At 45.0% G+C, this 26,549-nt stretch overlaps 1 protein-coding gene across 3 annotated transcripts in view; it reads left to right on the forward strand.

The window, feature by feature from the left end:
* The first annotated feature begins 449 nt into the window (after window positions 1-449).
* LOC147894929 (S-adenosyl-L-methionine-dependent methyltransferases superfamily protein) overlaps window positions 450-26,549 on the forward strand; it is a 36,165-nt gene continuing 10,065 nt past the window's right edge. The window contains exons 1-4 of one of the 3 annotated variants that reach the window (XM_087383779.1): window positions 450-690; window positions 753-858; window positions 992-1,051; window positions 1,222-2,234. In XM_087383779.1, the coding sequence (XP_087239905.1) occupies window positions 1,300-2,234 (935 nt within the window). In that variant the 5' untranslated portion in view covers window positions 450-690; window positions 753-858; window positions 992-1,051; window positions 1,222-1,299. Of the gene's footprint in view, window positions 691-731; window positions 859-991; window positions 1,052-1,221; window positions 2,235-26,549 lie in introns of those variants that run through there. The other 2 variants (XM_087383781.1, XM_087383780.1) reach the window with 2 other exon arrangements.

Raw genomic sequence — 26,549 nt, forward strand, 5'->3', positions numbered from 1 at the left:
TAAAGGTGGCTCTTCGCATGCAACCTTTAGGTTTAGTGTTCACCATTTTTTGTTCACAACAAATACAAGATTTTTAACATACCAAATTTGCAATTTATCCACAGGACTTAAAGCCTTCAAGATTCAAAAGATCCCACTCCCTCCCTCTGTAAATTACTCTTGGAATCCAATGCATCCCACTACCACAACATTATTTATCCTCAAACCATCATTTTTTCACCACACTACTTGCTCTTTAACTGGCCCTACAAAAAGCCACATAGGCACGTCCTATAACTTAGGTCCTAATCTCACACCCTATAAATTAGGCCCTAGACCAAGACATATATGAATTACTGTTAAGAAATTGCAAATATTTCCATAACTACCTTATGGTCCTTCAAAATTCACATTTTCATTTTCTCATTGTAGGTCCAAAAATTGGAAACCCCAAAAAAACCCAAAAACCCGCAATCCATGAAACCTTGCACACTCTTTTGGTGCAAAAATTGCATACCCAGAAAACCCAAGAACTTTCAATCCATGAAACCTTGCACACTATTTTTCAACAATTCAGTTGACATTGAAGCTGAGTTTTTTGTGAACATTGTCCCAATCCGAAGCTGAGTTTTTTGTGAACATTGTCCCAATCCGGAGGTTGGATTCCCACCACCGGCCAAAAGGTGGTATCAAGGGCTGTAGTCCTACTTGGTCCACCTGAGTCTCTATGCAAAGTTGTGCATTGACTACCGTGTTGCAATCTGCATCCGCAGCTCAACAGATCATAGATCCGGTCTTTGACGACGCGGTCACGGTCTGGCTATGCCTAATCTCTGCAGAAAACACAAATCATGCAATTATGAAAGGTCGTCAGGAAAGGTTGATATCTTTGCTCTCGGAACTCCTTTGTTTAGTTGCAGAATTATTTTGGCGGCTGTAAAAATCGAATCGGAATGAAGAATCCACCTGTCCCACATCTAATGTTTTAACCAGGAACTTTATGGCATGTCAGATAGGTCTTGTAAAGCAGGTTCCATCATGACGTTTGCTGTACACGGAGAGTTATCATACAGTAGTATGAGCTAACTTTTTTAAAAATTCATTATCTGAAGATTCCATGTAATCTGTCTTCAAGACTACATGACATTTTGAAGTTTTCAAAGAAATGAGAGCTGTTGCTCGATGTTCTTCACGTCAAGCTGCATTTACAGATTGCAGTGTTGTGGGATTGTATGGCTGCAGGACTTTCGCTTGTTGGAAGAGACATTGAGACTAGAGTAAGGCAATGTGGGTTGGAGATTATCAGGAGGCAACGATGTCATGACTTGTGAACCACATACAGAGAAAGATATACTTTCTCTGTTAAGAGAGGTAGCTATTGCTGATATGATGATTGCTGCTACTACATCAGTTTCTATAACCCCAGCTATTGAAAAGAAGTTTGTACATGGCGTATATGATGCTATTGCCCCTCATTTTAGCTCCACACGGTTTGCTAAATGGCCTAAGGTTGCTGGTTTTCTTGATTCGTTAGAGCCTGGCTCAGTGATTATTGATGCAGGCTGTGGGAATGGTAAATACTTAGGACTGAATCCAAAGTGTTTTTTCATGGGCTGCGATATAAGTTCCTCTCTTATTTCTATTTGTGCCCAGAGGGGTCATGAGGTTCTTGTAGCGGATACTCTGCGTTTACCATACAGAACAGGATTTTTTGATGCAGCTATATCCATTGCTGTGTTGCATCATCTTAGTACAGAAGAACGGCGAAGGAAAGCTGTAATGGAATTGATTAAAGCAGTTTGTAGAGGAGGAAAGGTCCTTATTACTGTTTGGGCAATTGAGCAAGAGGATAGGACACTGTTGTCAAAGTGGACGCCATTGGTGTTGAAGTACTCAGAGGAGTGGGTTGGTGAAGGTTTGAACGCAAAATCTGGCACACGGTCAACAGCTACCTTGAAAAGTATCAAAGAGCATGATTCACATGGTGGTTTAGCGGAACAAGTCATGCCAGGCATGGCTGAAGAAGCCGTTGAAGGTTTGGAAAACATTGAGAATTATGGAGAAGCTGCTGATGCCTGCACAGCTCAAATCCAAACACAAGAGTTCTTTGTACCATGGCATTTGCCTTACCATCGAGCTGAGATAGGAGCATCTGCTACAGCTGTTGAAAGTGGATTCGCAAGGAAAGATGATACCAAGTCAGCCATTGTGTACAATAGATATTACCATATCTTTGTTGAAGGGGAGCTTGAAAGGTATGGCAATTACTGTTGGGTCTGAATATTAAAAATCCAGTGAGCACTGGTAGATGCATTTAGCTTTTTAAGGTGCACGGTTGACTTTGTCGTGCTATCTGTGGCTGCTTGTACGTGTTTTAAGCATCTATAAGGACATGTGTGTTTGGTGTCTGAACACTAGTACAATTGCGAGCCCTGAATTGTTCACTAGGACTTTATCTGTGTTTAGATATATGTTGCTTATTGTTAGATGTCTTTCATTTCTCTGTTGTCTTCATTTCTGTCTCAATTTTAGAAGTGTGGATGTGTTCCCCTGGTGCAGTTTATTGTGTGCAGGTGTGGAAAGTTCTAAAGAAGGAAATGTGATGATGGGTGTTGCTCTTTCTTAAAGTTTGGATGTGCACATTTTCCGAGTAAAAACCTACGAGCAGAAAAGTCCGAGAGAGAATTTTTGACACCAACCATGCTTGTATATTTCTCAAAGGAATATACAATTCTTTCTTAATTTCTCATTTATGGAAGCATATACTTACTTATTTTTCATTATAACCCTCCTTTTAGAGAACATCATCTATATATGAATAAATAGTGAACACTTTAGAAACTCCTATAAATACCTCCCTACCATACTCTCTTTTGAGGATTATGGTAATTAAATCAATTTAAAAGAGTTTGCCTAATCTTTAGCAATCCCATATTTGAAGCTCTCATATAACAATGTATACCATATTGCTTGGATGAGTAGGAAAAAGATATTGGAAACCTCATACTTGAGGCCATTATAATCGATCATAAATTAATATCTAATACATTATCAAATATGGGAAGGCAAGGAACGGATTTTCAAAATATTTCCAATTCTCCAAACCTAAGTACTTTTAAGGAAATGTGGTCTCTAGTGAACTCCTTCCAACCATAATATGAATTAGGGAGAAGTTGTAACTCTTATATACATCTTGAAATTTTCACTTTTTCTCTTTTATAACTATAAAAAGTATAATTTTAAGCCCTCCTTTGCATAGATCATGAAATTTTGAACATTTTTCCTTTTTATAGCTCTTCAATATGAGATAAGGAGCAAAAGTTATGACCCCTTTTGCGTAGCCTCTCCAAGGGTATTCCGTCTGCGGAATAGGGTTGGGACAAGCTCTTCAAACCATATTGCTCTGGAAAAATACACTTAGAGGGTCTATTAAAAAAGTATTATATTATTTTTTTAGGTCATCGTAAACTGTAAAGAGGATATTTGCTCAAAATTTCATGATCCAACCAATGGTGAAAGGAAAAGAAAGGATTTTTAAAGTAATAAAATAAGTCACCACTTGGACATTATATATGTATATTATATAAAGGTATATTTATATCTATATTTATTTATCAGTATTTCATATTTACTTACATATTCCTTGAAATAATTTAGATTTTTTTGCTCCCCAAAAATGACTTGAGCCTATATATTTTGACTCCTCTTACCTTTTGGCCGCTCGTCGCTCCGGGGTTTTTGCTCGAAAAATGGAAACCCCCCTTAAAGTTTGTATGACATGAAACTCAACGCGAAGTGGACCCGAGCTAGTAAAGGATTCCTTGTGTCCAACTTCTCTAGCCTTTGCGGCTACTCTCTCCCCTCATCCTCGCTCAACCTCCACTTCCGGCTACCTCCTCCTTCTAGTTACGTCCTCCTTTGTTTCTTGTAGAGCTAGCTCCTCCTCCACTCTTGGGCCCACCTACCCCGTCCTTCACCCATTGACTTGCCTTCCTCTACGTCTCCGTGACATATCATTTTGGTTCCTCCTCCTCCATTCTCCTCGCCTTGTACACCTCTTGCCTCTGTGGGTCCCTCCCAACCATGTTAGGTTCTCTTGCACAAAACCTTTAAGGTTAGATAGCTCTTCGTTTCTCTCTCAGTCCTCTACCTTGATGATACTAGCCATTTCTTAAGAGTTTGGGACCTTTGGTGCTTTGGATCTTGGTCAATTTAATTGGTAGGTTGCAACCTTGTGAAATTCCATTGATATGAGTGCCCATTATGAGCTAAGCTTTGACAGGGCCTCATATAGTCCTTGTCTGGGCAAACTAGAGTGTAGCACTTGGATGCACAGGCCAACCAAATGGACAATTTATATTGTCTTGGGCAACAAGATTTGGATGGCCTTGAGGAGGGTTGATGTCACATGCACCAGTGCTAGGCACAGGTGGCAGTGACAACTATCTCGCAGCCTTCGGATGCAACCTATTTTCGGGACTTTTTGGGCCATTCCAGCAGCAGATTCCAAGGCCAACTTGGTCTCGTAGATTCAGCCAAAAAGGGTTGATCAAGCAAGTCGGTCAACCGATTGTTTGTTGGTCAGACTGACTGGACTGGTTGGTCAAACCACTAGCCAGTCGGTCCCCTTTGCCAGCCCTATATAAAGGAGCGCTTGTCCCTCAGTTGAGGACTCAGCTCCGAGCCTCCATCAGCATTTCCAGCTAGCATATGAGCGAGGTTTGGGTGTCCTAGCTCCATCTCCACATGTTGTAGTTAGGGGAATGGTCTCATGCTTCAGCGCAGTTTTGCATGCTGAGTTAGCAACCATGTACAACAGTATGAATAAAGCAATGTACTATAGTTAGGAAGATCTTTGGTGCTCTCATACGTGAGTTCTCTTTCTACATTTCATCTATGTTTCTGCTCAGCTAGTCCCTGCATGTTACATTGGTATCACTAGTCTTTCATCATGGACCCATCCAGTAGAGCAACTCTCAAGCAAACGTTCAAGGAGCAGGATCATCGCCTTGAGCACTATAGGCTCTCGTCTGAGCAGCCCGAGCAGGAAAATAAGAAAAAGGAGGATGCAATGACATTGGACCTGTTGGCACAGGAATGCCTTGAGGCGGGTGAGCATCGATCCAGACGTCGTGCGGACTTGGTAGCATACGAGGTCCAGCGCAGGCGAGACCGAGAGTAGATGCGTTTGTAACATTAGCAGTTTATCATGGCCTGATCACAGTTTCTCTCTTCATCCGCAGTACTTATAGACGGTGCATAAACAAGAAGTCCTTTATCATCACAGTTTAGTGGACTATTTTTGCAATAGCTCAAACAGTGGTTTCCCTTGGGTCTACCAATCCAGGGGAACATTCAGTTTCCACAGTAGCTATAGGTAGTGCCTCAGGGTCTTCCACCCATGGGGGTAGTGCAACCATTTCCTCAGCGTGCTCTTAGGGGTTTTTCATCCCTAGGGCCAGCTCAGCTCATTCCACACGCCCAGATGGTGAGACTCTTGGGTCTACCACCCACGAGGATCATCCAGCTTCAGCAACTTATTCTCTTGGAGTTCCCACTCAAGAGGATCAGTCAATTCGTGCAGTTACGTCGGATGGGTCTGTTACTCGTCCAGCAGCTTTATCATGTCCAGGTAGTTCCTGTGGGTCTTCTACCCTGGGAACTCAGTCAGCTGGGTCAGCTTTAGTAGTGGAGCAGATGGTTTTCACAGCTGAGTGATGGGTCTTCCACTCTTGGAGATATCTCAGACCTAGCAGTCGTTGCCATAGATGAGTCTCTTGGGTCTGCCACCCGAGGGAGTTGTCTATTCCTGATAGTTAGTTCTCTTGGGGCCTCCACCAAGAGGACACCCCAGATGCAAAAGATAGGTGTGATGGGTCTTCCACCCATCAGGTCTCTTGATCAGCTCCGGTCAGTTCCTATGGGGCTGCCACCCTTGAAGCTCAGTTGGCCACATCAATTTTAGTTAGCATGACTCACATTTCACCTTCTCATCAGGAGTGTTCAGGACTAGGTGGCTCAGTTCCCAGTCTCATTGGCTACGATGCTCAACAAGAGAGGGCGTCTCAGGAGTTTGTTGGACCAGTGTCAGGCCTAGCAGGAGGGAGTACCCTCGTAGTGGGAATCGCAGCTCTCAACGGTACAGAGGTTGATGATTCCTCGGCAGTCCGTGAGGATAGTCATGCAGTTCCTTCTGCAGCTCTTCTTTGGGGAGGCAGCAGGTGTATACCGGTTAGCAGGTGTATATCGGTTAGCAGAGTGGTTGATGAGGCCTCCCATTAGTGTGTCCTTCACTCCAGTGGGTTAGTCATACGGTATCCTCTCCATCAAGTCACGAGCCACGAGCAGTAGCAGTGACCAGTGTCTACATCAGCAATGCCCTTGGTGATGGCAACAGTTTGGTCGATTTATAAGAGGTGTGCTCATCAGCCTTAGTACTTCCTCAGTACCTCAAGGGGACATGCTCAGATCCAGTATCCCGTTTGGAAGAAGCTATGCCAGCCATCTCTCTTTCCTTTCGAGAGGTATGCTAGTCATTCATGGTAGACAAGGTGTTCTCAACAGTTCCGGACTTCTCTTAGCTCTTTCCGGCAGCATGCCATTCAGTTGATTCATTAGGAGGGTGCCCAGCAGCTCTCCGTTCATTTGGAGAGCATCCAGTCCAATCTCCTCCTTGTAGGGGTGCTTTGCAATGCTAGTTGCCACTCAGCTCCTTGGAGAGACATCCACAGTTCCATCTCTCTCCAAGTTTCTAAGAGAGATAGCTACAGTTTCTGCAGCTCCCGGCATCAGGCAGGTTCTTCAGGAGACATTTCCATCCACAATTTCATATTCCAAGAGGGTGGCAGATTTTTTACCCTTAGCAGTTATCATGCCAGCAAAGGAGGCATGTCCATCTTTCCCTCACCGCAATCATGCAGACATCAGTACTAGAGTTTCCAGGAGTGAATGTGAGTATACTGGAGTTGCCGGAGTAGCATCGGCATTTCTATGCCGGTGCATCTTCTGCAGGGGGGAGAATGCATGCCAACAGTTGGTAATCAGTTTCCTGCCATTGGACTTCTAGAGTGCAGTGCCTCCACATCAGCAGCCCAATCCGTCCTCATCAGGTCACGAGGATTGAATGCAGTTCATGTGCCCAGGCATAGTTTTTTTCATAAGTAACTATACGCATATGGCATATGGGTATGGAAGTATGATTGGAGTATGGTTCAGCCCTCAGGGCTGAATCATATGCGACCTAATTTTACAACACAAAACAATAGGATAATATACATTGTACACATTTAATGAAAGAGAGTTACAAAACCTTTAACTTCAAACTTGTATTAATTTTAAAGTCATGAAAAACGTTTCATAAAGATTTGGAAACCCTGTTTTCTCCCCCAAAAAAAGGCAAGTATGATTGGCCGTACCATACGTGTGTGCAAAATTTATTTCATGTGTATGGCTCAGCCAACCGTACGCGTACGGACCCAACTATGTGTCTAGGAGCCTATTAGAGTGCCATACTGCCCCGATAAGGAGTTCGCAGTAGTAGCATGGTGGGAAGACTGGCCTCAGCAATTTAGCTTCCAGTGTTAACGGTAGTACCGATTCTCTGGAGTTTTAATTGAGCCGTTGTGGTATCATAGGAGAGCATTCGTTCCTTAGCCTCTTGGAGCGATACTAGATCAGTCCCAGTGCCAGGCTGTTCTTTGCCCGTTCTTTGGGAGGACAGTCAAGTTTCGAGCAGCAGTTGGTGGTCATCACGATCACATTTGCTTGGTAGATTCACTCACTCCCTTAGCAGCTATCATCATCTAGAATTTTAGATGGAGGGAATGTCACATGCACCCCTACACTATGTAGCATTATGACACAAAGTCTATCCCATTTGTCGTACGCCATGACCCCGTTGTGAGTCCTAGTCAAGGGACGAGTCAGGCATGAGCTACGGGGATCCATTCCAAGTTGCCAAAGTCACAAGCCATGGCGGAGTAGGCTGGGTCGCTAGGGCAAAGTGTTGCGAGGTATCCACCTAGCAACAAGTTCAAAAGAGGGGAATGTCACATGCACTAGTGCCAAGCACATGCGGCATTGACAACTAGCTCAAATTCACCATCTTGTAGCCTTCGGATGCAGGACTTTTTGGGCCATTCTAGCAGCGGTTTTCAAGGGCGATTGGGTCGCGCAGATTTGGCTAAAAAGGGTGAATGTATTCATGGCAAATTGCCACAAAATGGTGTGAAGGAGGAGCAATTTGTTTTCCCAAATGAATTCAAGATAGGCAACCTTGTTGCTATAAAGTGGATGAGATCTAAAATGGTTGATTTAAAGGATTGGACAAAAAGACAAGGCTATTTGTCATATAAGATCACTCGTGCACAAGAGCTTATGAATCAATTAATTCAAGCAAGTCGGTCAACCGACCTTGCAGTTTGGTCAAACCAATCCAGCCAGTCGATCCCCTTTGCCAGCCTTGTATAAAGGGGGGCTTGCCCCTCAGTTGAGGACTCAATTCTTGGCCTCCAGCAGCATTTTCAGCCAGCATATGAGCGAGGTTTGGGTGTCCCAGCTTGGCAACATAGCTCCATCTCCTGCATGTCGTAGTTAGGGGAGTGGTCTCAGTGCAGTTTTGTATGCTGATTTGGCAACCATTTTAAAGTAGTGTACTTTAGTTAGGAAGATCTTTGGTGTCTCTCATGCTTGAGTTCTCTTTCTACATTTCATCTACGGTTCCACTCAGCTAGTCCCCGCATGTTACAGTTGACCATTCTTCCCATGCTCGTTGTGTCATTGACACAAATTACTCTTTTTTAAACATCTTTTGGAATCAGTAATTCAGATTCTTCTTCTTGAGATCACGGTTCCTCATTCACTATTCACAAGTGGAGGCAGTTGGGAGTAGTATGTCTTCCCAATCATTGAGCGTGACCTAGGATCTATGGGCTTTCAATGCTCTTTTGGCCTTTGTAGGTTAGATGACTTCTTTTATTTGAGTGATTGGGCATTGCAAAAAGGAGGCTTCAAGGACATCCTTGCAAGCACCACAATTGTTTTATTTGTTTGAAGTTGAAGGAAGAGTGGAGAAGCCACCTGAGATTAGTCCAAAGCGTGAGGGACTCTATAGACAAGTTACATACGATCCTTCCCATTGGTGGAGGCATGGGCAAGTCGTCTTTACTTATGCACTTCGGAGATGGAAGAGAGATAAGGGTCAAGGTATAGATAGTCGACAACCAATTAGGTTCCTATACCCACTGAGGGCCCTCTTCCCCCTAGTATAGGGGATTTGCTTTAATGTTGGAGAACCGAAATACAATGAAGGACACTCTTCGAGAGAGCATGGAATGCAACTCTGAAGAGACACTTGTGAACACTAGAACAGACCCAAGGCGTGAGAGGAAGCTCCAGCCAATAACCAAGACCTCAATGCTGTCCACATTGTAGATCTAAACCACTCTATGAGGCTAGTGATGAGGCTAATGCTGTCCATGGGCATTTAGGGGTATTGTGTGAGTGAGAGAGATGAACTAAGAGGAATGTGGATTGAGATAACTGAGTGAAAACTGAGAGATGAAGTTCTGGACTGTAAACTGAAAGACACTGCTGAAACAGACTGCCCAAACCTCAACTGGTTGCTGTCCAAACACCCTGCTGTTGCTGCATGTAAATGCTGAAAGGGAGTGAAGGGGGAAGAAGAGCAAGAGAGTGAGAGTCAGAGAGAGAGACACTCAAGTGCGGGTGTGAAAAATGATGAGCCACACCACAAACTCACTTGTGTTTTATTAGGATTAGGTTTACCCTATGATTGTCTTAAGACAGTCATAGGTGTCCTATCTTTTAATGAAGGGTTGGCAATGTGCCTTTACCCCAACAACCTCCCACCTAAAGGCCAATGTGCCTAAAGGGGAGAAAAGAATAAAAAATTACAGCAATATACAGTTACTGTATACAAGACCATAAAGTAAGAATGGTCTCATCCTAATCCCATGATGTGGCGGCAATGTGCAAACCGCTCTGTAGGCAAGCTCTTAGTGAGCAAATCTGCAGGATTATCATCAGTATGCACTTTCACAAGCTCAAGTCGCTTGTCTTCCAGTACCTCCCTGATGAAATGATATTTCACTTCTATGTGCTTGGTCTTCTGATGAAAGACCGGATTCTTTGCCAACATGATAGCACTCTGACTATCACAATGCAAAACTGGCATATCTCCTGTAATGCCCAAATCTCCCACCAGCCGAGTAAGCCATATTGCTTCCTTGCAGGCCTCAGTGGCTGCAACATATTCAGCTTCTGTGGTTGACAGTGCAACGCATTTCTGCAACCGAGACACCCATGATATGGCACCTCCTGCAAATGTGAAAATATAACCGGTAGTAGACTTCCGGTTATCTGCATTCCCTGCATAGTCTGAATCTGTAAAACCATGCACCAATGCATCTTGCCTACCATAGCATATGCACAAGTCTTTGGTACCCTTGAGATACCTCAAGACACCTTTCACTGCTTCCCAGTGCCGCTTGCCTGGATTTGCCATATACCTGCTGATGACTCCCACCGCAAAAGCAATATCCGGACGAGTGGCAACCATGGCATACATCAAAGATCCAACTGCAGATGCATACGGAACCTTGGCCATTTCAGCCTTATCATCATCTGATCTGGGGCTGTCCTTACTGCTGAGTTTTAAATGTGGAGGCAACGGGGTACTAATAGACTTCCCCCCCTCCATTTTAAACCTTTGCAGTACTTTGTCAATATACTCCTTTTGTGACAGAAACAAAAGTCCCTTAGACCTGTCACGAGTAATCCGCATGCCAAGAATATGATTTGCATCACCCAAGTCTTTCATATCAAAAGACTTATGCAGTTGTTTCTTCAAAGCACTAATCTCATGCTGACATTTACTGGCAATAAGCATGTCATCCACATATAGAATGAGTAGCATCAAACTGCCATCCTTTGCCCGTTTGGTGTACAAGCAATGATCGGTCTCACACCGATGATACCCTTGGGACTGCATGAAGGCATCAAACTTCTTGTACCATTCCCTTGGCGCCTGCTTGAGTCCATACAAGCTCCTCTTGAGCTTACACACAAGCTGCTCTTTCCCTTTAATAGCATATCCCTCTGGCTGACTCATATAGATCTCATCATGGAGATCTCCGTGAAGAAAGGCTGTCTTCACATCCATCTGACATAAATCCATGTCGTCATGAGCAACAAGAGCTAACACTGCTCTCAAAGTAGTCATCTTGACTACAGGGGAAAAGATCTCATCAAAGTCAATGCCCTTCTCCTGCTTAAATCCCTTGGCAACCAATCTGGCCTTATACCTAGGTAAAGCATTTGAATCCACTTTGACTTTGTAGACCCACTTGCATGGCAAAACCTTTCTGCCTGCAGGTAACTGCACCAAGTCCCATGTATCATTCTGAAGCAGGGAGTCCATTTCTGACTGCATGGCTTTCTCCCACTTCTTTTTCTCTGTTCTTCCCATAGCTTCCTTGAAGCTGGAAGGCTCACCACAATCTGTCAGCATGATAAAATCAGCCACATTATTGGCTCCTGGAACAAACCTGGTAGGAGGCCGTTGTACACGGGAGCTCCTCCTAACAAAATGTTCCGGATTAGGCTGCTGTCCAGCCTGTTCTTCATGCATGACGGGTAGCTGTACCACCATATCTGGCTGTGCTACAGCTCCATCTGCTGGCATATCCAGTGGTGCATCATTGGCAAAATTATTTGGCTGATTTTCAGCTTGTATACCCTCTTGAACAGGGTTATCTGCAGCAGGCTGCTGCTGCATATAAATGGGCATTCTTTGCTGTCCAACATCATCATAAATAACCCTCCTGTATTCCACAGGTTGCATGGGTTCCTTGTGTACACTATCCTCCTTAAAGATGACATCATTGCTGCGTATAATCTTCCGTTTAACGGGATCCCATAACCTGTACCCCATTTCACCTTCGTCACCATAACCCATAAAGATGCATCTGATAGACTTTCGATCCAGTTTGGTGCGTAGTTCTTTGCGTACATGAGCAAAGCACTCGCAGCCAAATACACGTAAGTGCTTATATGAAGGTGGCTTGCCAGACCACACCTCTTCTGGCACTTTCAACTCCAAAGCCTTGTTTGGCGACCTGTTAATAATGTGAACTGCTGTTTGCACGGCTTCTGCTCAAAAGCCATGGGGTAATGCAGCATAAGACAACATACATCGAACCTTCTCCTGAATAGTTCGATTCATACGCTCACTTGCACCATTTTGAGATGCATTATGAGGGGCTGTGAGTTCCTGTTCGATGCCCTTAGCTTGGCAAAACTGCACAAAAGCATGTGACAAATACTCACCCCCATTATCGGACCTGAGGCATTTCAGCCTGCGTCCTGTCCGATTCTCAACGTGAGCAACAAACTTCTTGAAAGCATCTAAGGCATCTCCCTTATGCTTCAAGAAATAGACCCACACCTTACGTGTGGCATCATCAATGAAAGTAATAAAATATTTTGCACCCCCTAGTGATAACTGTGGCATCTCACACAAATCAGTGTGCACTAGATCAAGTGGTGCTCTATTCTAGGGAGTTCTCCTCTTATGGGGAGTCACAGAATGCTTGCCAAATATACAATGATCACAAGTAGGCAAATCTGAAAAAGAAAGAGGCGGCAGATAACCCAAACGTGACAGTTCTTGCATTCCTTTAACAGACATGTGTCCCAACCGGCTATGCCACAATGAAACCTTTGGCAGCTCGGTTATGGCAACAACATGATTACCCACACTGGAAACATAAAGAGGGTACAAGGTATCACTCTTAAAACCCTCAGCCACTACAGTCTGGCCATCAGTAATTGATTTGCGGCACATGACGAACACCATCAAGCATAAATGACCGTCCATCAGGAAATACTATCTGTATACTGCCAATCCCTGCAATCTGACATGCATAGTTGTTCCCAAGATGAACAACTCCATGAGTACCTGTGTAGGAAGTAAACCACTCCCTATGAGGAGTAACATGAAAAGAGGCACCTGAATCCAAGAGCCAGGTGTGCATGTCATGGCCATCAACAACCAAAGCATGTGCTATTACAGCAGAAGAGCATAAAACATCATGTATGTCACTGTCACTGTCCTCTGCTGCAACATTCACTGCATCCAAGTCATCTGCCTTGGCCTTGCCTTTGCCTTTGCTTGCATTTCCTGCATCCTTTGTTTCAGCCTTCTTGGCTTTCTGATCCCGTATGAACTTGAAGCACTTAGACTTCACATGTCCCTTCTTGCCACAATAAAAGCATTCAATGTCCTTTTTGCCACGGGACTGACTGCGGGATTTGGACTTACTAGCAGATCTCTCCTTTTGCTGAGTCCTGCCTCTGTCCTGTACCTGCAAAGCATTTGAAGACTTGCTGCCCGCATTATTCTTCCTGCTCATCTCCTCCATAAGGAGAGAACTCTCTACATCAGCATAAATAAGAGTGGCATTCGAGTTTGACAGGGTGGTCTTGAAAGTGTCCCAACTCTCGGGGAGGGTACACAGCAAGAAAGTAGCCTTGAACTCCTCATCAAGGTTCAACCCCTGTGCAATCAGCTGTGTAAAGATGGCATTGAACTCACTCAAGTGTGAGGTCATAGCTGTACCTTCCTTCATGCGAAGATCGACCAGCTTCTTCAGCCAATAAACCTTACTGGCTGAGCTCTTTTGGGCATACAATTCTTCTAGCCTTTGCCATAGACCATAAGAGGTCTTTTCAGCCTGTACATTGAACACAAGAGTGTTTGAAATAGTGAGCATGATAGCTGCCCTCGCAGACAAATCAAGCTCTTCCCAGTCATCAGCTGCCATGTCAGATGGCTTGACACCCTTCACCCTTATGGGCTTAGCAATCTTCTTTAACAGAAGTACATTCAAGCACTGTTCTGCCCATAATGCATAGTTGTGTGCTCCTTCTAGTTTCTTTATGTTCAGAATTGAAGAATCACCTCCCCCTGATGCCATATCAGATGAGGAAAGTACCTGACTCCCTGGAAGTAAAAAGACTGAATAAAAATTCTGATTTCTCAGAAAAAACTGCTCTATTTAAGAGCCAGAAGCACTCTCAATGGTGCTATTTTTACTGTCAGGAAAATCTGCAGCAAAACAGTAAATGACCCTGCAAATACTGTACCTTCTGACACACTGTACTGTGCTCAAAGAGGCATAAAAACAGTAATTTCAGACTGCTGCAGCTGCTCAACAAGTGCTCAACAGTGCATAATCATCTGACAAACCACAAACACTGCTGTAAACACTGCTGTACTGACTGTACTGATCACTTCTCCCACCTCAGATGAGGTATTGCACTGAGTTAAATTGCAGAAACCACTTGGCAAACACCCAAAAAAAAATGACACTTCAGCCTGTCACATAACCTGCAACAGTAAATGGGATAAATCCCAAGCAATCACCCTTATACCAAGGGGAGAAAATGCATCTGAAGATCTCTGTCGGTAACCCAAGTGCTATCAAACAAAGTCTGGGCAAAAGCCCTTTGATCTGACACCTGAATCAAGTGGAGAACACCTCAACACTGAGGTAGCATGCAATATGAAAATCTCTATGACACTTTTACGTGACAATGTGCAATGCATAGACTGCCCCTGTGTACTCAGTAACAACACAAATCACAACGTACAAACACCGAGAAGAAAATCTTTTGAGCACTGTCAACGATGGGCAGTTAGGGACTGAGTAAACTCGATGCGCCCTGACCAAGCGTGGCTCAACTGAGATTTTCAAAGTGCGTACAAAGAATGTGACCTGCAACAAATGTCACCAAATGCACTGCGGAAACAAAGCAAATGTGTGCTCCCTGGCTACACACTGCCTCAAGGCATATACTGCAAACACGTCCAGGCAAAAGCCCTTTGAAATGGTCACCCAAAACTGAGAATTGCACTCAGTAAATGCATAGAAGCTTCTGCAAAGCAAGCATCTGACCTTCCTGAAAGACAAGTAACTGCGCAAACACCACCACTGTGGCACAAGTCACCTCAAGCGTGAGGGACACGAGAGTACCTGCTGTACCTCAACAAATGCACAGTATACAGCTGAAATGCTTCAGGAATGCATCAGGAACGCTTCATGTACTTCCGTACTTGCGCGTACATGCATGTACCACGCACAAAACAGAGTGCTTCAGCACTATTCCTCTCCCAAAAAAAATTTGTGTGCCTGCTGTACTTTTCTGTACCTGCAGAGTACCTGTTGTACTTTTTGTACCTACAGTAGGCACGCTTCCCCAAAAAAAAATTCTGTCGAGTCTTTTCAGCGAAAAATCGAATGCTGTACTTGCCTGGCTCTCTACGCGCACACACGCACGTCAAAGGAGATCCAGCTGCGCGATGCCTCGAGAGGCTTAGCAGCTAGTAGCAGCTGCATAGCAGCTGCTGGCTGCTTGCTTGATGCGGTGCCTCGAGTTGCAGCTAGCAGCTGCTATGCAAAGAGGCCCGCGACCCGCGTCGCCGCCCGTGCCCACGCCACAGCCCGCGCCCACGCCCGCGCTGTCGCCCTGCAGCCCGCCTTCGCCAATGCGCCGCCGCCCTGGTCTGCTGCCTTGCAGGCGAAATGCGCCGCCGCCCTGCAGCTATGCCTCACAATGCGCTGCCAAAGTCCGTCCGTACGACCGTACGGATGACGTACGGTCGTACGGCGTTGTCCGTACGTCCGTACGGAAGGGGGGTGGGTAGGCTAGGGAGAGAAGGGAATGGCTCTGATACCAGTTGAAAGGGAGTGAAGGGGGAAGAAGAGCAAGAGAGTGAGAGTCAGAGAGAGAGACACTCAAGTGCGGGTGTGAAAAATGATGAGCCACACCACAAACTCACTTGTGTTTTATTAGGATTAGGTTTACCCTATGACTGTCTTAAGACAGTCATAGGTGTCCTATCTTTTAATGAAGGGTTGGCAATGTGCCTTTACCCCAACAAATGCTGCCAGAAATCACTATTAAAGTCTTCGGAAGACTGATGGGTCTATGAGACTGTGAAACCCTGGTACAATCAAGCTGTGAGGGTGGAGCTACTAAATGAGCATCCACACCAATGCATAATGCAAAAATAATGCAGAATGATAGTTCTAAGTATTAAGTACAACATAGTCATGTGATCGAACTACAAATAAGTCGGTGATCAAGATAAGGGAAAAAGGGAGGAGAAGGGGTAGGCGATAGAGAATGAGGTAGGAAAGAGTGAGGGAGTGACTGAGCGTAGGGAGGAAGGAGGAAGGGAGAGTAGATAGGATTAGATGTCACATCAAAAAGTACATAGTAGGGGGTGGATGCGGACTTGTATAGTCCCTCCACATTTTCCACCTAAAGGACCTCTAACTTGGCCCTTTTTTCCCTTCGTTACAGCCATCCCTTCCCATAGAATTTTGCCCTCAAAATTTCACAGCATGACTGTAAAGTGCAGCAAACAGCAACTACTAATCAGATAGGGGTGGCCCTGGACAATGCTTTCTGGCTGCCATGAATTTTCATCCTCATGGAGTCCCCGCCACTTGATAAGATACTCTACGTAGGCCTTGTTTCGGAGTAGATGGTCTCTGAAACCCACGATGCGCTCCGGAACATAGAATATGTGGCCCTCTTCATCCATAGGTGGCAACTCTGGAAGAACATGGACATGCTGTCCAACATGTGGTTTCAGCAAAGACACAAGGAAAACATCATGGATCTTGGAGGTACTAGGTAGCTCCAACTGATATGCTACCTCTCCAACCTTGCGGGCAAATGGGGCTGCGAGTGGGCATTGGCATGCCTTATATAGGCTAGGCCCTTGCCTTGATTGGAGGGCCAAAAGCCCTAGAAGTGGGGGCCAAAGGGCCCTAGTTTTGTGAGCCCTTAAAGGGCTGTTTTGGGGCAGACTGGTCGGCCCAAACAGACCAGCCAGTCGGCCCATTTAGGTCTGGCTGGTCGGTTAGTTCAAGGGGCCTATAAAAGGAGAGGCTTGTGGCCTCATTTATCATCCAGCAGCCAACAATCCAGGAGGCAGAAAGGAGCAGCAGGAAGCCACCCTCTGGACCTATATCCAGGAGGTGAGAGGGTGCTTGAAGGTCCAACCAGGAAGGGGCTGGACCTTGGCTGTCTTCTAGGGCAGCAAGGTGCTGAGATCATCATCTTCTGGAGCAGCCATTCACAAGTAGGTTGGAGCAGTGGAACAGGGACTTGTGTGCTGCAGACAAAGCTTGGCAGGGGCTGCCCACCTAGGCTGATTCACAGGCAGTAAGGTGGAGAAGAACACATTGGACGGAGAGTCTACAGACGCTCGAGGTGGAGCACGCAGACTTGAGTCTAGAGATAGCCAGCAGATAGGAGAAGGACCTTGTGGTTAGATCAGAGGACCACACCATTGGTGGGACTCTGGATCTATCTCTTTTGTATTGTGTCCATAGTTTTGGACGGAAATATATATTTTGGTGTCTTCTATATCTGGCTGGTTCATTGTCTATTGATGAGTCTGCACACCTATTTTATGCACATTAAGTAAAGAAGTTTGTGATTCCACACCCACACCACACTGTGTGAGCTCCTAGGCATTACTATAAGTCTTCCGTTGTGCGTACCCTCTGTTGGGTATTTTCTAACAAACACTAAGTGATCCTAATAGCTTGGAGCTGACTTCTAATTAACCTAATAGTTCTCCACTAGGTACTAGAGGACTTTGATTGACCCTCGGGCTCGGAGACTGACGTACGTACCTCGTGCTTAACTCATCCCCGGATTGGGGCTGACAAAAAGCCTATTGACTTCTACTTATATACAAGATGCATTGAAAGTTGAGTCTAGTGTGTCACAATGCACCTAACTGCAGGGGTGTATGTGACAATTGGTTCTTGATAGGTATTTTAAGGCTTGAGGTGGCCTCATCAATTAGCACAGGTCATTTGGTTTTTTCCATCTAGAGTGGCGTCCTTGACATGGGGTGAGACCAAGGGATTCCCTTGAATTTGATGCGATACCTTGGATGTCGGTGGGGAATGGCATTTTAGCACATTAGTAGGTCGTCCTAATTTTGGATAGTGTCTGTCATAAGCTTTTTTATTGGAACGTTGCACGTAGAGCATTCTTGATGAAATGGTGAATGTAGCTTTGTAAGAGCTCTATAATTGAGATGACCCATTCTCTCATGCCAAAGATGAGTTTCAGCAAGCTGTGAATCTGAAATAACCAATGCTTCAATAGAAAGTGCAGCTGAGTGATGATCAAGGTGATAAAGCCCCTTTTGCAAAGTGCGAGTGAGAACTATGGCATTTTCATCATGAAGATCATATATTAGGCATCTATAGCCATCAAAAATCACTTTGAAACCTGAGGTGATAATTGCTGAAATTGAAATCAAGTTGACTTCAATTCGAGGCACAAAAAGAACATTTGTCAGAGTGACAGGATGGCTTGAAATAGATGTGAGCTGCACATCTCCAATCCCTTTTACAGCATAGGAAGCATTATTAGCACATGTGACAGTGCCCCCTCGAGGTGCATCTGCTAAAGAATGAAACAACTGTTTGCAAGGTGTGACATGCTTGGAAGCACCACTATCAAAGTACCAGGATTGAGCATCATTGGCAGTAAAGAATGCATCAGCTTTGGAGGGATCAAATTAGCTATGGACAGCCCATGCCCAATCATCCTGAAGAGCATATGCATGTGAAGCATCTGCTGGCTCATGGGATTCAATAGCATGTGAGGCATTAACTGTCAATCCTGCTTTCTTTTTCTCCGAAGCAATGCGCTTCCTGCATTCTGAAATGTCATGTCCAGGCTTGCGACAGTAGCAAACTAATCGACTTTGCTCTTCCTGCAAAAGCAAAGTAACTAGCTCGACTTTGCTGTCCTGCAAGACCGGATGTGTGGAATAATGATTCTCTTGCATGATAAAGCAATACATGAATGTGCATTAGCATCTCTTGCATCCCATCTTGACCGTTCCTGAGTTGGAAGAGCAGCAGCAGGAGTGCTAGAAGAAGAGGCATCAGGAGGAGTACTCCCTGCAGAGGGACCAGCAGTAGAGGCAACCACAGTAGCATTGGCTTGCCTCAGATCAACCCCAGAAACAATATTCCACAAATGCTTTGCAACAAGAATATGTTTCATGAGATAAGACCACATCGGATAGTTGGTGCCATCCAACTTATCATCTTCATGAAGAATGCCAAATAGATCTTGATTGTTCCCAGCCACAGCAAATGTGATACCCTGAAAAAGACCTGAAACCCCAAAAGCCTCAAGGCTATCACTGCAAAAAGCTGGCTGTCCAAAACTGACAGCAAATATCTGCAAATTTCCAACCCAAATCAAAGGGCAAATGCAAATCTGACCCAAATGTGACTGTGTCAGGCAATGCTCACTGCAAAAACAGCAAATCTGGCAAAAGCCCCAAATTTAATGAGGGCAAATAGGCCAAAAAGAGGGCAAATGTAGAAAAGCCTCAAATTTTGCTGAAATTTTTGCAAATGTGACCCAATGTATGTGAATCTGACTCAATGTTCTGTAGAAAAGACTCAATCTCTGGAAGTATGACTCATTGTCCTGCTGAAAGACTCAATGTCTGAAAATATGACTCAATGTTCTGCAAAAAGACTCAATGTCTGAAAATCTGACTCAATGTCCTGCAAATGTGACTCAATGTTCTCCAATCTGCTCAATGTATTGCAATAAAAAGAGAAATTGCAGACAAAATCCCAAAAAATATAGCCTCAAGGCTTGTAACTGCAGAATTAGGACTTGCTGTCCACAAAATGACTGCAAAAGTGTGCACCTGTCCCTAAGTATAGACCTCAAAATATAGGCTTTCCAAACTGTTGAAAAGTTTGATAAACCTTCAAATAGTAAAAGCAAGTTAAGGACAACAAAGATCCTAAAAAAACCTCAAATTTTGAGAGAGTCCACACAAGCTGTACGGACAGCCGCAGGTACATGACTGTACGGTATAGTGTATGGAGCAGAATGTACGGCAGAAGTACGGATACATGTACGTGAATCCAATGTACGGTACGTGAAGCCAATGTATGGCGCAAGTACGGAGATTGTACGAACCAGTTACTAGACCTTCCGTACGCTTGTACAAAAGATGTACGATGATGTAGGTACTGTTGTACAACGACACATGTACGAAAATGTACGGCAGGTGTACGGATCGCAGGTACGATGGTGTACGGACAACTGGTACGGAAATGACGGGGATAAGAAGGCGAGTCAAGCCTAGCTCTAATACCACTGTAGGATCGAATGAAAGAGAGAGAGTGCAGGTAGCAAAGAGTCACACGAGTCTTAGCCGTCACGTCAAACTGGGATAACTGAAAAATACAAGTACAAAGTACTTGTATCTAGACCTAGGACTAAGTGTCCTAGGTGTCGCATAGGACTAAGTGTCCTATGTGGCCTAAAAGGCACTAACACTACAAGTGCCTATATTTATGCCTACAAGGCACATACCATGGCCTATAGGGCATCACTAGAACCACCAAGAGATGGCCTACAATGAGGTGGAAAACAACCAAGGCTGAGGCTGAAAGTGCCACCTCAAGCCTGTAAGAGTCTTAGAGAAGAAAGGAGAATCCTTCCATTCCCTGAAGAAAGTAGCCCTCTCTGTGCATACTCGTCCATACGGCCATCAAGGTATGTATGGTGTCTGTCCAGATACTAGCCAATGTGTGTGAGGGATGAACCTGAGTTCCCTCCAATGCCTCTGTACATCTGGCTCTCCAGGTATGCCGGGCTGCTATACTCGCCAAAATCTCCCAAGAGGTATCCACAGAGGCATGTACAGCTGCAAAAGGAAGGTGTGGTACCACATCCAAAGAACATGACTCAACCTGATGACGTCGAATCGAAATGGCCCGAGAAGAGTCAAGTCTCTCATAGAAGACCTGAGGCCCCGTAAGAGAAAGCCAAGCCACTGAGCCCCATGTCATAAAGAATGGGGAGTGGGCAAAGTGCTGAAAATCCTGGCTACCACCATCTAAATCATCCTCACCGGTCTGCAATCCAATAAGCAATGCTGAATCGTCTCCAAAGTAGAGAGGCAACGAGGGCAAGTAGGGTCGGCTCCGAATCTGGATCTCCAAAGGTTCACTGCAATCCCACCATGGATAGAAGGCAAAAGAAAAGAGTGATCTTTCTATTCTTGTGGGATTTTCAGAGTCTCTTCCAGAAGCACCTCTGCAAATCTGTAGTGATATCAAATGCCTCCTAATGAGGAACTCTAGAAGGTCTCCAACCTCTACTACTGAGCTGGAATCTCTTGGCATTACTGACCGTGTAGCGAAAGAAGGGGATGCTCTTCTCTCGATGCCTTGCGTCAATCCACTCCCACTCTTCAGGGTCCCATTGCAAATACCTAATGGGAACTCTCCCATAGAGTCAAAGTCTCCAAGATCCGGTGGAGAGAAGCCAGGGGTCTGGGTCAAGGAACCACTTTGAATCTGATCCCTACACCAAAAGACCTACAACTCTGATAGGCTGAAAAGCAGACTCAAGCAAGATGTCCTCTGTGGACCTGAATAATCTACCATCGTCATGCACACCAAAACCTCATGTGCATCTCGAAAGGCCAAAACCTGAAGAGGAACACCCCCTCTCGTAAAAGCACCTGCCCAAGTGGAGCAAGTGAGTGGCATATCATCTGTGTCTACCCAATCCGCTGGAAGGGCTGCCTCAATGTGCAAGATCCTCCCTGCACTGCCTCTGAGATGTCCTGTCAACTGAAATTTGGTCTTCTCTGGAAGCCTGCGGAAAGCTTTCCATGATCCCAATGATGAGGCGGGTCCCCTCTCCCATCTAGACCACTACATGTAGAGTGAAGCACCAAGTAGTCTACTAAGATCATCCAATATACGGTCATTTCACATGATCGGTTGCCTATCAATCTCTTCATGAGAGGAAGGGGGAATCCTACGAAGAGTGCTTCTAAAACTGGTCCATGCTTTCAGGATGGCAACCATGAGAGGGGACGAAGGAGACCTGAGGTGTGCTGCATTGAAAATCCACCTAATACTGTCCATCCAGTCTCCTCTTGAAGAAGGTGTGCACGTCTGTATGCTGCTAATAAAAAATGCCTTCCACGGCTCCTGCCCTGGCATAAGTTCCCACACCATCATCTTGCAGAGTAAGGCTCTGCACTGTAAATCTGGATCAATAATATTGAGACCCCCTTCCTGTGTAGGAAGGATGAGGGTCTTCCAAGCCACCATGGCTAACGCATGTGCTGTGCCATCAAGCCCACTCCAAAGAACATTTATGATTGGTCTCTTGAGCTGAATGATGCAATCCCTAGAACAGCACCAACATGAACAAACAAACCAGGCCGTGGCCAAGAGGACGTGGTTGACCACCACAATTCTAGAGGCAAGATCCAGCTTGGTTGAGCTCCAAAAAAGGAGCTTCCTCCTGATGCTCTCCAGCACGGGAGCAAACTGCTGCATGGAAGAAATATCCAAGCCGACATGGTAGCCCAAATACCTGACTGGTAGCCCAATCTACTTTGTCATAAGCTTTCTTAAAATCCAAGAGTAGAATGGCTAGATTTAGGCCACTTTACATGGCCCACTCTGAAGCTTCCCAAAAGGAGAAAATGTTATAAAAAATGCTTCTGCCATGCACAAATCCCGTCTGAGTGTCATGAATAAATCTGGAAGAAGGGGCTGCAATTGGAGGCTGATTGCTTTGGCCAAAATTTTATAACATGTCTCCAAAAGTGTGATAAGCCTCCACTGGGACACTAAATTTCTGCAACCTCCTTTCGGGATAAGGTGGATGAGACCCTCTGTAAGCAAAACGGGCATCTCACCCGAGTCCCAAATGCTCTGCAGGGTTGATGTAATGTAGTCTCCAATCATATCCCAAAATGCAATGAAGAAAGAAGGGGTGAGGCCATCCGAACCTGGGCACTCGCACTTGTGAAGGGCTATAAGTGTAGTCCTGAACTCTGTGTTGGTGAAAGGTGCATCAAGCAAAACATGCATATCCAGTTTCACCAACAAAGGGATGCTCTGTCAAATAACCTATCTAGCATTCTCTCTATCCTGTGTGTTAGGATCTGCAGTAAGAAGGGCGGCATAAAAATCTGAAGCTATGCGCATGACGTCATCTGGATCTGTTTGTAAAAGCCCATGTGAGTCAATAAGTTGGGATACACTCTCTCTACTATGTCTAGGGCCAAGAGTAGAGAAAAAGTGTTTATTGACTCTTCCACCCATCTGAATCCAGAAGGACACCCGTGCATGAAAGGCATACTCTGCTCTCTGATCAAGCAATGTCTGCTGATGAGTCCTTGCTGCAGCAAGGTAAAGCTGCAATTGGAACTTTGACTTTGGAGTATTTACAACTTGGTGACATCCCTTCGGGTTCTATTCAATTGAACTCAACTGAAAAGCTTCCTTGTAAATATCCAAAAGTTGTGGATGATCATCCATCCACTTGGCATCCAATGCTGAATAGTTTTTGAATTTTACAACGTACCTGTAAAATTCCTTGCCTTGGGGGCCTTTGCGTACGGTATGATACACAATTTGTTCTGGCTGAAGGACCTTCTTCAACTCATCCACTTCTGGTGGATCCTGTGTTATTGGATTTGTAGGCTTCGGTCTGTGATATTTTTTTAGAAGACTCACATGAAAGGCATTGTGAATCCTCCAATGCTCTAGGAGTGCCAATTTGTATGTAACCTTATTAATCTCATATGTAACTATGAAAGGGCCATAGTACGTGGGAGATAACTTTGCATACACTTTTCTTTGCCCTTAAGTTTGCGGAGGCTAGCTTTCTCGAACTTTAATAGCACCTTGTCCCCTCGCTTGAGATCTAAATGTCTCCTATGCTTATCTTCAGCCTTCTTATGCTTTTCTTGAGACCTTTCTATTGCTGTCCGGACCTGGCTGAAAGCTGTTTGGAGGTCTCTGACAAACTGATCATCTGCAAATATTTCATCTTTGGTTCTCAGGATAGGTGGCAGGATCACCTTTCCCTAGATGACCTCAAAGGGGGCTTTCTTAGTGGAGTATTATAAAATGCAAACTCCACCAGTGCTAGGTACTTTTCCTAGTCTGAATTTTGGTCACCCATATAGCACTTCAATAAATCTAACACTGTAGAATTCGCTACTTCACTTTGATCATTTGTCTGGGGATAGAAAGAAAAAGAAAAATTCAGATTGGTCCCCATATTATCGAAAAGGGCTCTCCGGATAGACTGGTAATTCTGGAATCTCGGTCATTAACAATGGACTTAGGCATACCATGGTGCTTAAAGATCTGTGCCATGAAAATCTTAGCTGTATCATTTGCCTTTATAGTTTTGCGTACCGGAATAAAATGAGCTTGCTTGTTGAATCTATCAATGATAGTCCAAATCCCATTATTCCCTTACTTTGATCTTGGCAAATCAAAAATAAAGTCCATTGGGATACTTTCCCATGGTGCTTGGGGCATGGAAAGAGGCATAAGTAGGCCAAGTGTCTTCTGTCTGTCATATTTGACCCTCTGACAGGTAAGGCATTCTGTAACAAACGGATGTATATCTTTTCGCATTGCTGGCCAAAAGAAATACCTCTCTAATGCTTGGGTTGTTGCTGTAATTCCCCTCTGTCCAGCATATGGAGGTGCATAGCATGCCGCCAAAATCTTTTGGCTCGTCTCTTGAGTGATGCATAGGCAGTCATCTTTCATTCGATACCCATCTTTCAAGGAATAGTGACTGGTGGACTGGTCCTCTTGCACTTGTTACAAAATCTCACCAAAATCTGCATCATTGGCATATTGCTTTCTCATGTCTTCCAGATCCCTATGATAACCAATAGTTACATTGTTCACCTGGGGTCTTCGAGACAAGACTATGCATCTAATACAAAACAATGGAAGTAATCGTTAACCAAGAATAGCTCACACATAAGAGAAAGAAAGAAAGAAAGAAAGAAAGAAAGTTTATTAAAGTCTTCGGAAGACCGATGGGTCTATGAGACTGTGAAAATCCTGACACAACAAGCTGTGGTAGTGGAGTTACTAAACGAGCGTCCATACTAATGCAAAATGCAAAAATGCAGAATTGCAGTACTAAGTCCCAAGTACAACATAGTCATGTCGATGGTCGACTATATATCAATCTCAGCGTCGTCATCAATATCATCATCATCGGCAACAGCAAGATATGAGGATGGATGCAGTGGAGGCATGAAGTCGGCAATAGAGTGCTGTTGGTCACTCAGAGGTGTGGTGCTGGCACGTCTCCTGGTCGTAGCTCTACGTCTGACCAGGGCTACTGTGACCCATTCGATCGGGCTCTGACTCCAAACAAGGAGGGGATGTCCCCAAGTGTGATCTGTGTGTCGACCCTCTGTTGTAACACAGCGTGCATATGCCGCAGACGTGACAGAGACCGCGACCCGACGACCGCAGCACGACACACGAGACATCGAGGAGACACACAGATCACTATGGGGGACCTCCAGTCATTGTTTAGACCCGGGATACGTCCCACGGGAGTCATGGTGGCTCTGGTCTTGCGCCGAGCCTCCTCTAGGAGACCGAGACGCATGGGACCACTTGACGGACGTCAGCGCCCCATCACCGGCTATGCACCAGCCAAGGCGGCATGACATACGGAGGAGTACGTTTTGCTCCAGTCTTTTTTCTTTTCATTGTCATACCGAGTTGTATTTGATTATGTATGATCAGACTTAGGATTCAACACGGGTGATGATGCTCGTTTTAGTAGCTCCACCCTTACTGTGATTTGTATTAGGTTTTTTGTCAGTCTCATAGGTCCATCGGTCTTCCGAAGACTCTAATAAATTTTTTTTTTCTTTCTTTCTTCCTGGGTGTTGCTCTGCTTTGCCGCTCTCGATGCGAAGTCTGTGTGACGAGACTCGGAATTGCCCAAGAGAGATCTTCAGCGAGTGGGGTAGGTGAATTTGCATGTATCCTGGTGGGTCAATGAAACCCTTTGCTGTGATATGTAAGAAGTGATCTCCATAGAAGCTAAGCTATACTGGGAGTTCACTCGGTCCCAACCAGGTCCGAAATGTGTGTAGCTTAGTAGATCCTCCCGGATAACCTGGTTGACCTCGTGTGATAGGAGGGGAGAAAACGGAGCATCCATGCTATACTGGAAGGGAGGTAGTCTATCCATGTGGACCCCAGTCGCTCAAACCATGTCTCTGTACGTGCATACCAGCACCTCTGGTCTCCTCCTGCTGCAAGTGCCATAGAAGAGGCTAGAGCTATCCATGGTAGCTTGCTATGCCCCGAGGTATAATCCCCATATTTCCTAACTCGGTACAGATACGTGATGACCTGAAATGCAACATCTAGCTGTAAAGGGGATGACCCAAACTCAGCCTGAATGCTCTGGTGAGGAACGGATGACTTACCACGAATCATCCGTGATAACATGAGAACCTGTAGCCGCTCCACACGGGCCCACTCTGTATCCGACAAGTTTGGCCCCCAACAAGGGCTGCGAGTACATCCTTGCTGGGCAAACCAAGGAGTCAAAAAGCAACCCCTTGGTACGTGGATCCTGAAAGTGCGAGCGGAAGC

The sequence above is a fragment of the Dipteris shenzhenensis genome, chromosome 13, assembly GCF_047967505.1.
Source record: "Dipteris shenzhenensis isolate YYH24624 ecotype China chromosome 13, Dip_SZ_1.0, whole genome shotgun sequence".
Classification (NCBI taxonomy): domain Eukaryota; kingdom Viridiplantae; phylum Streptophyta; class Polypodiopsida; order Gleicheniales; family Dipteridaceae; genus Dipteris; species Dipteris shenzhenensis.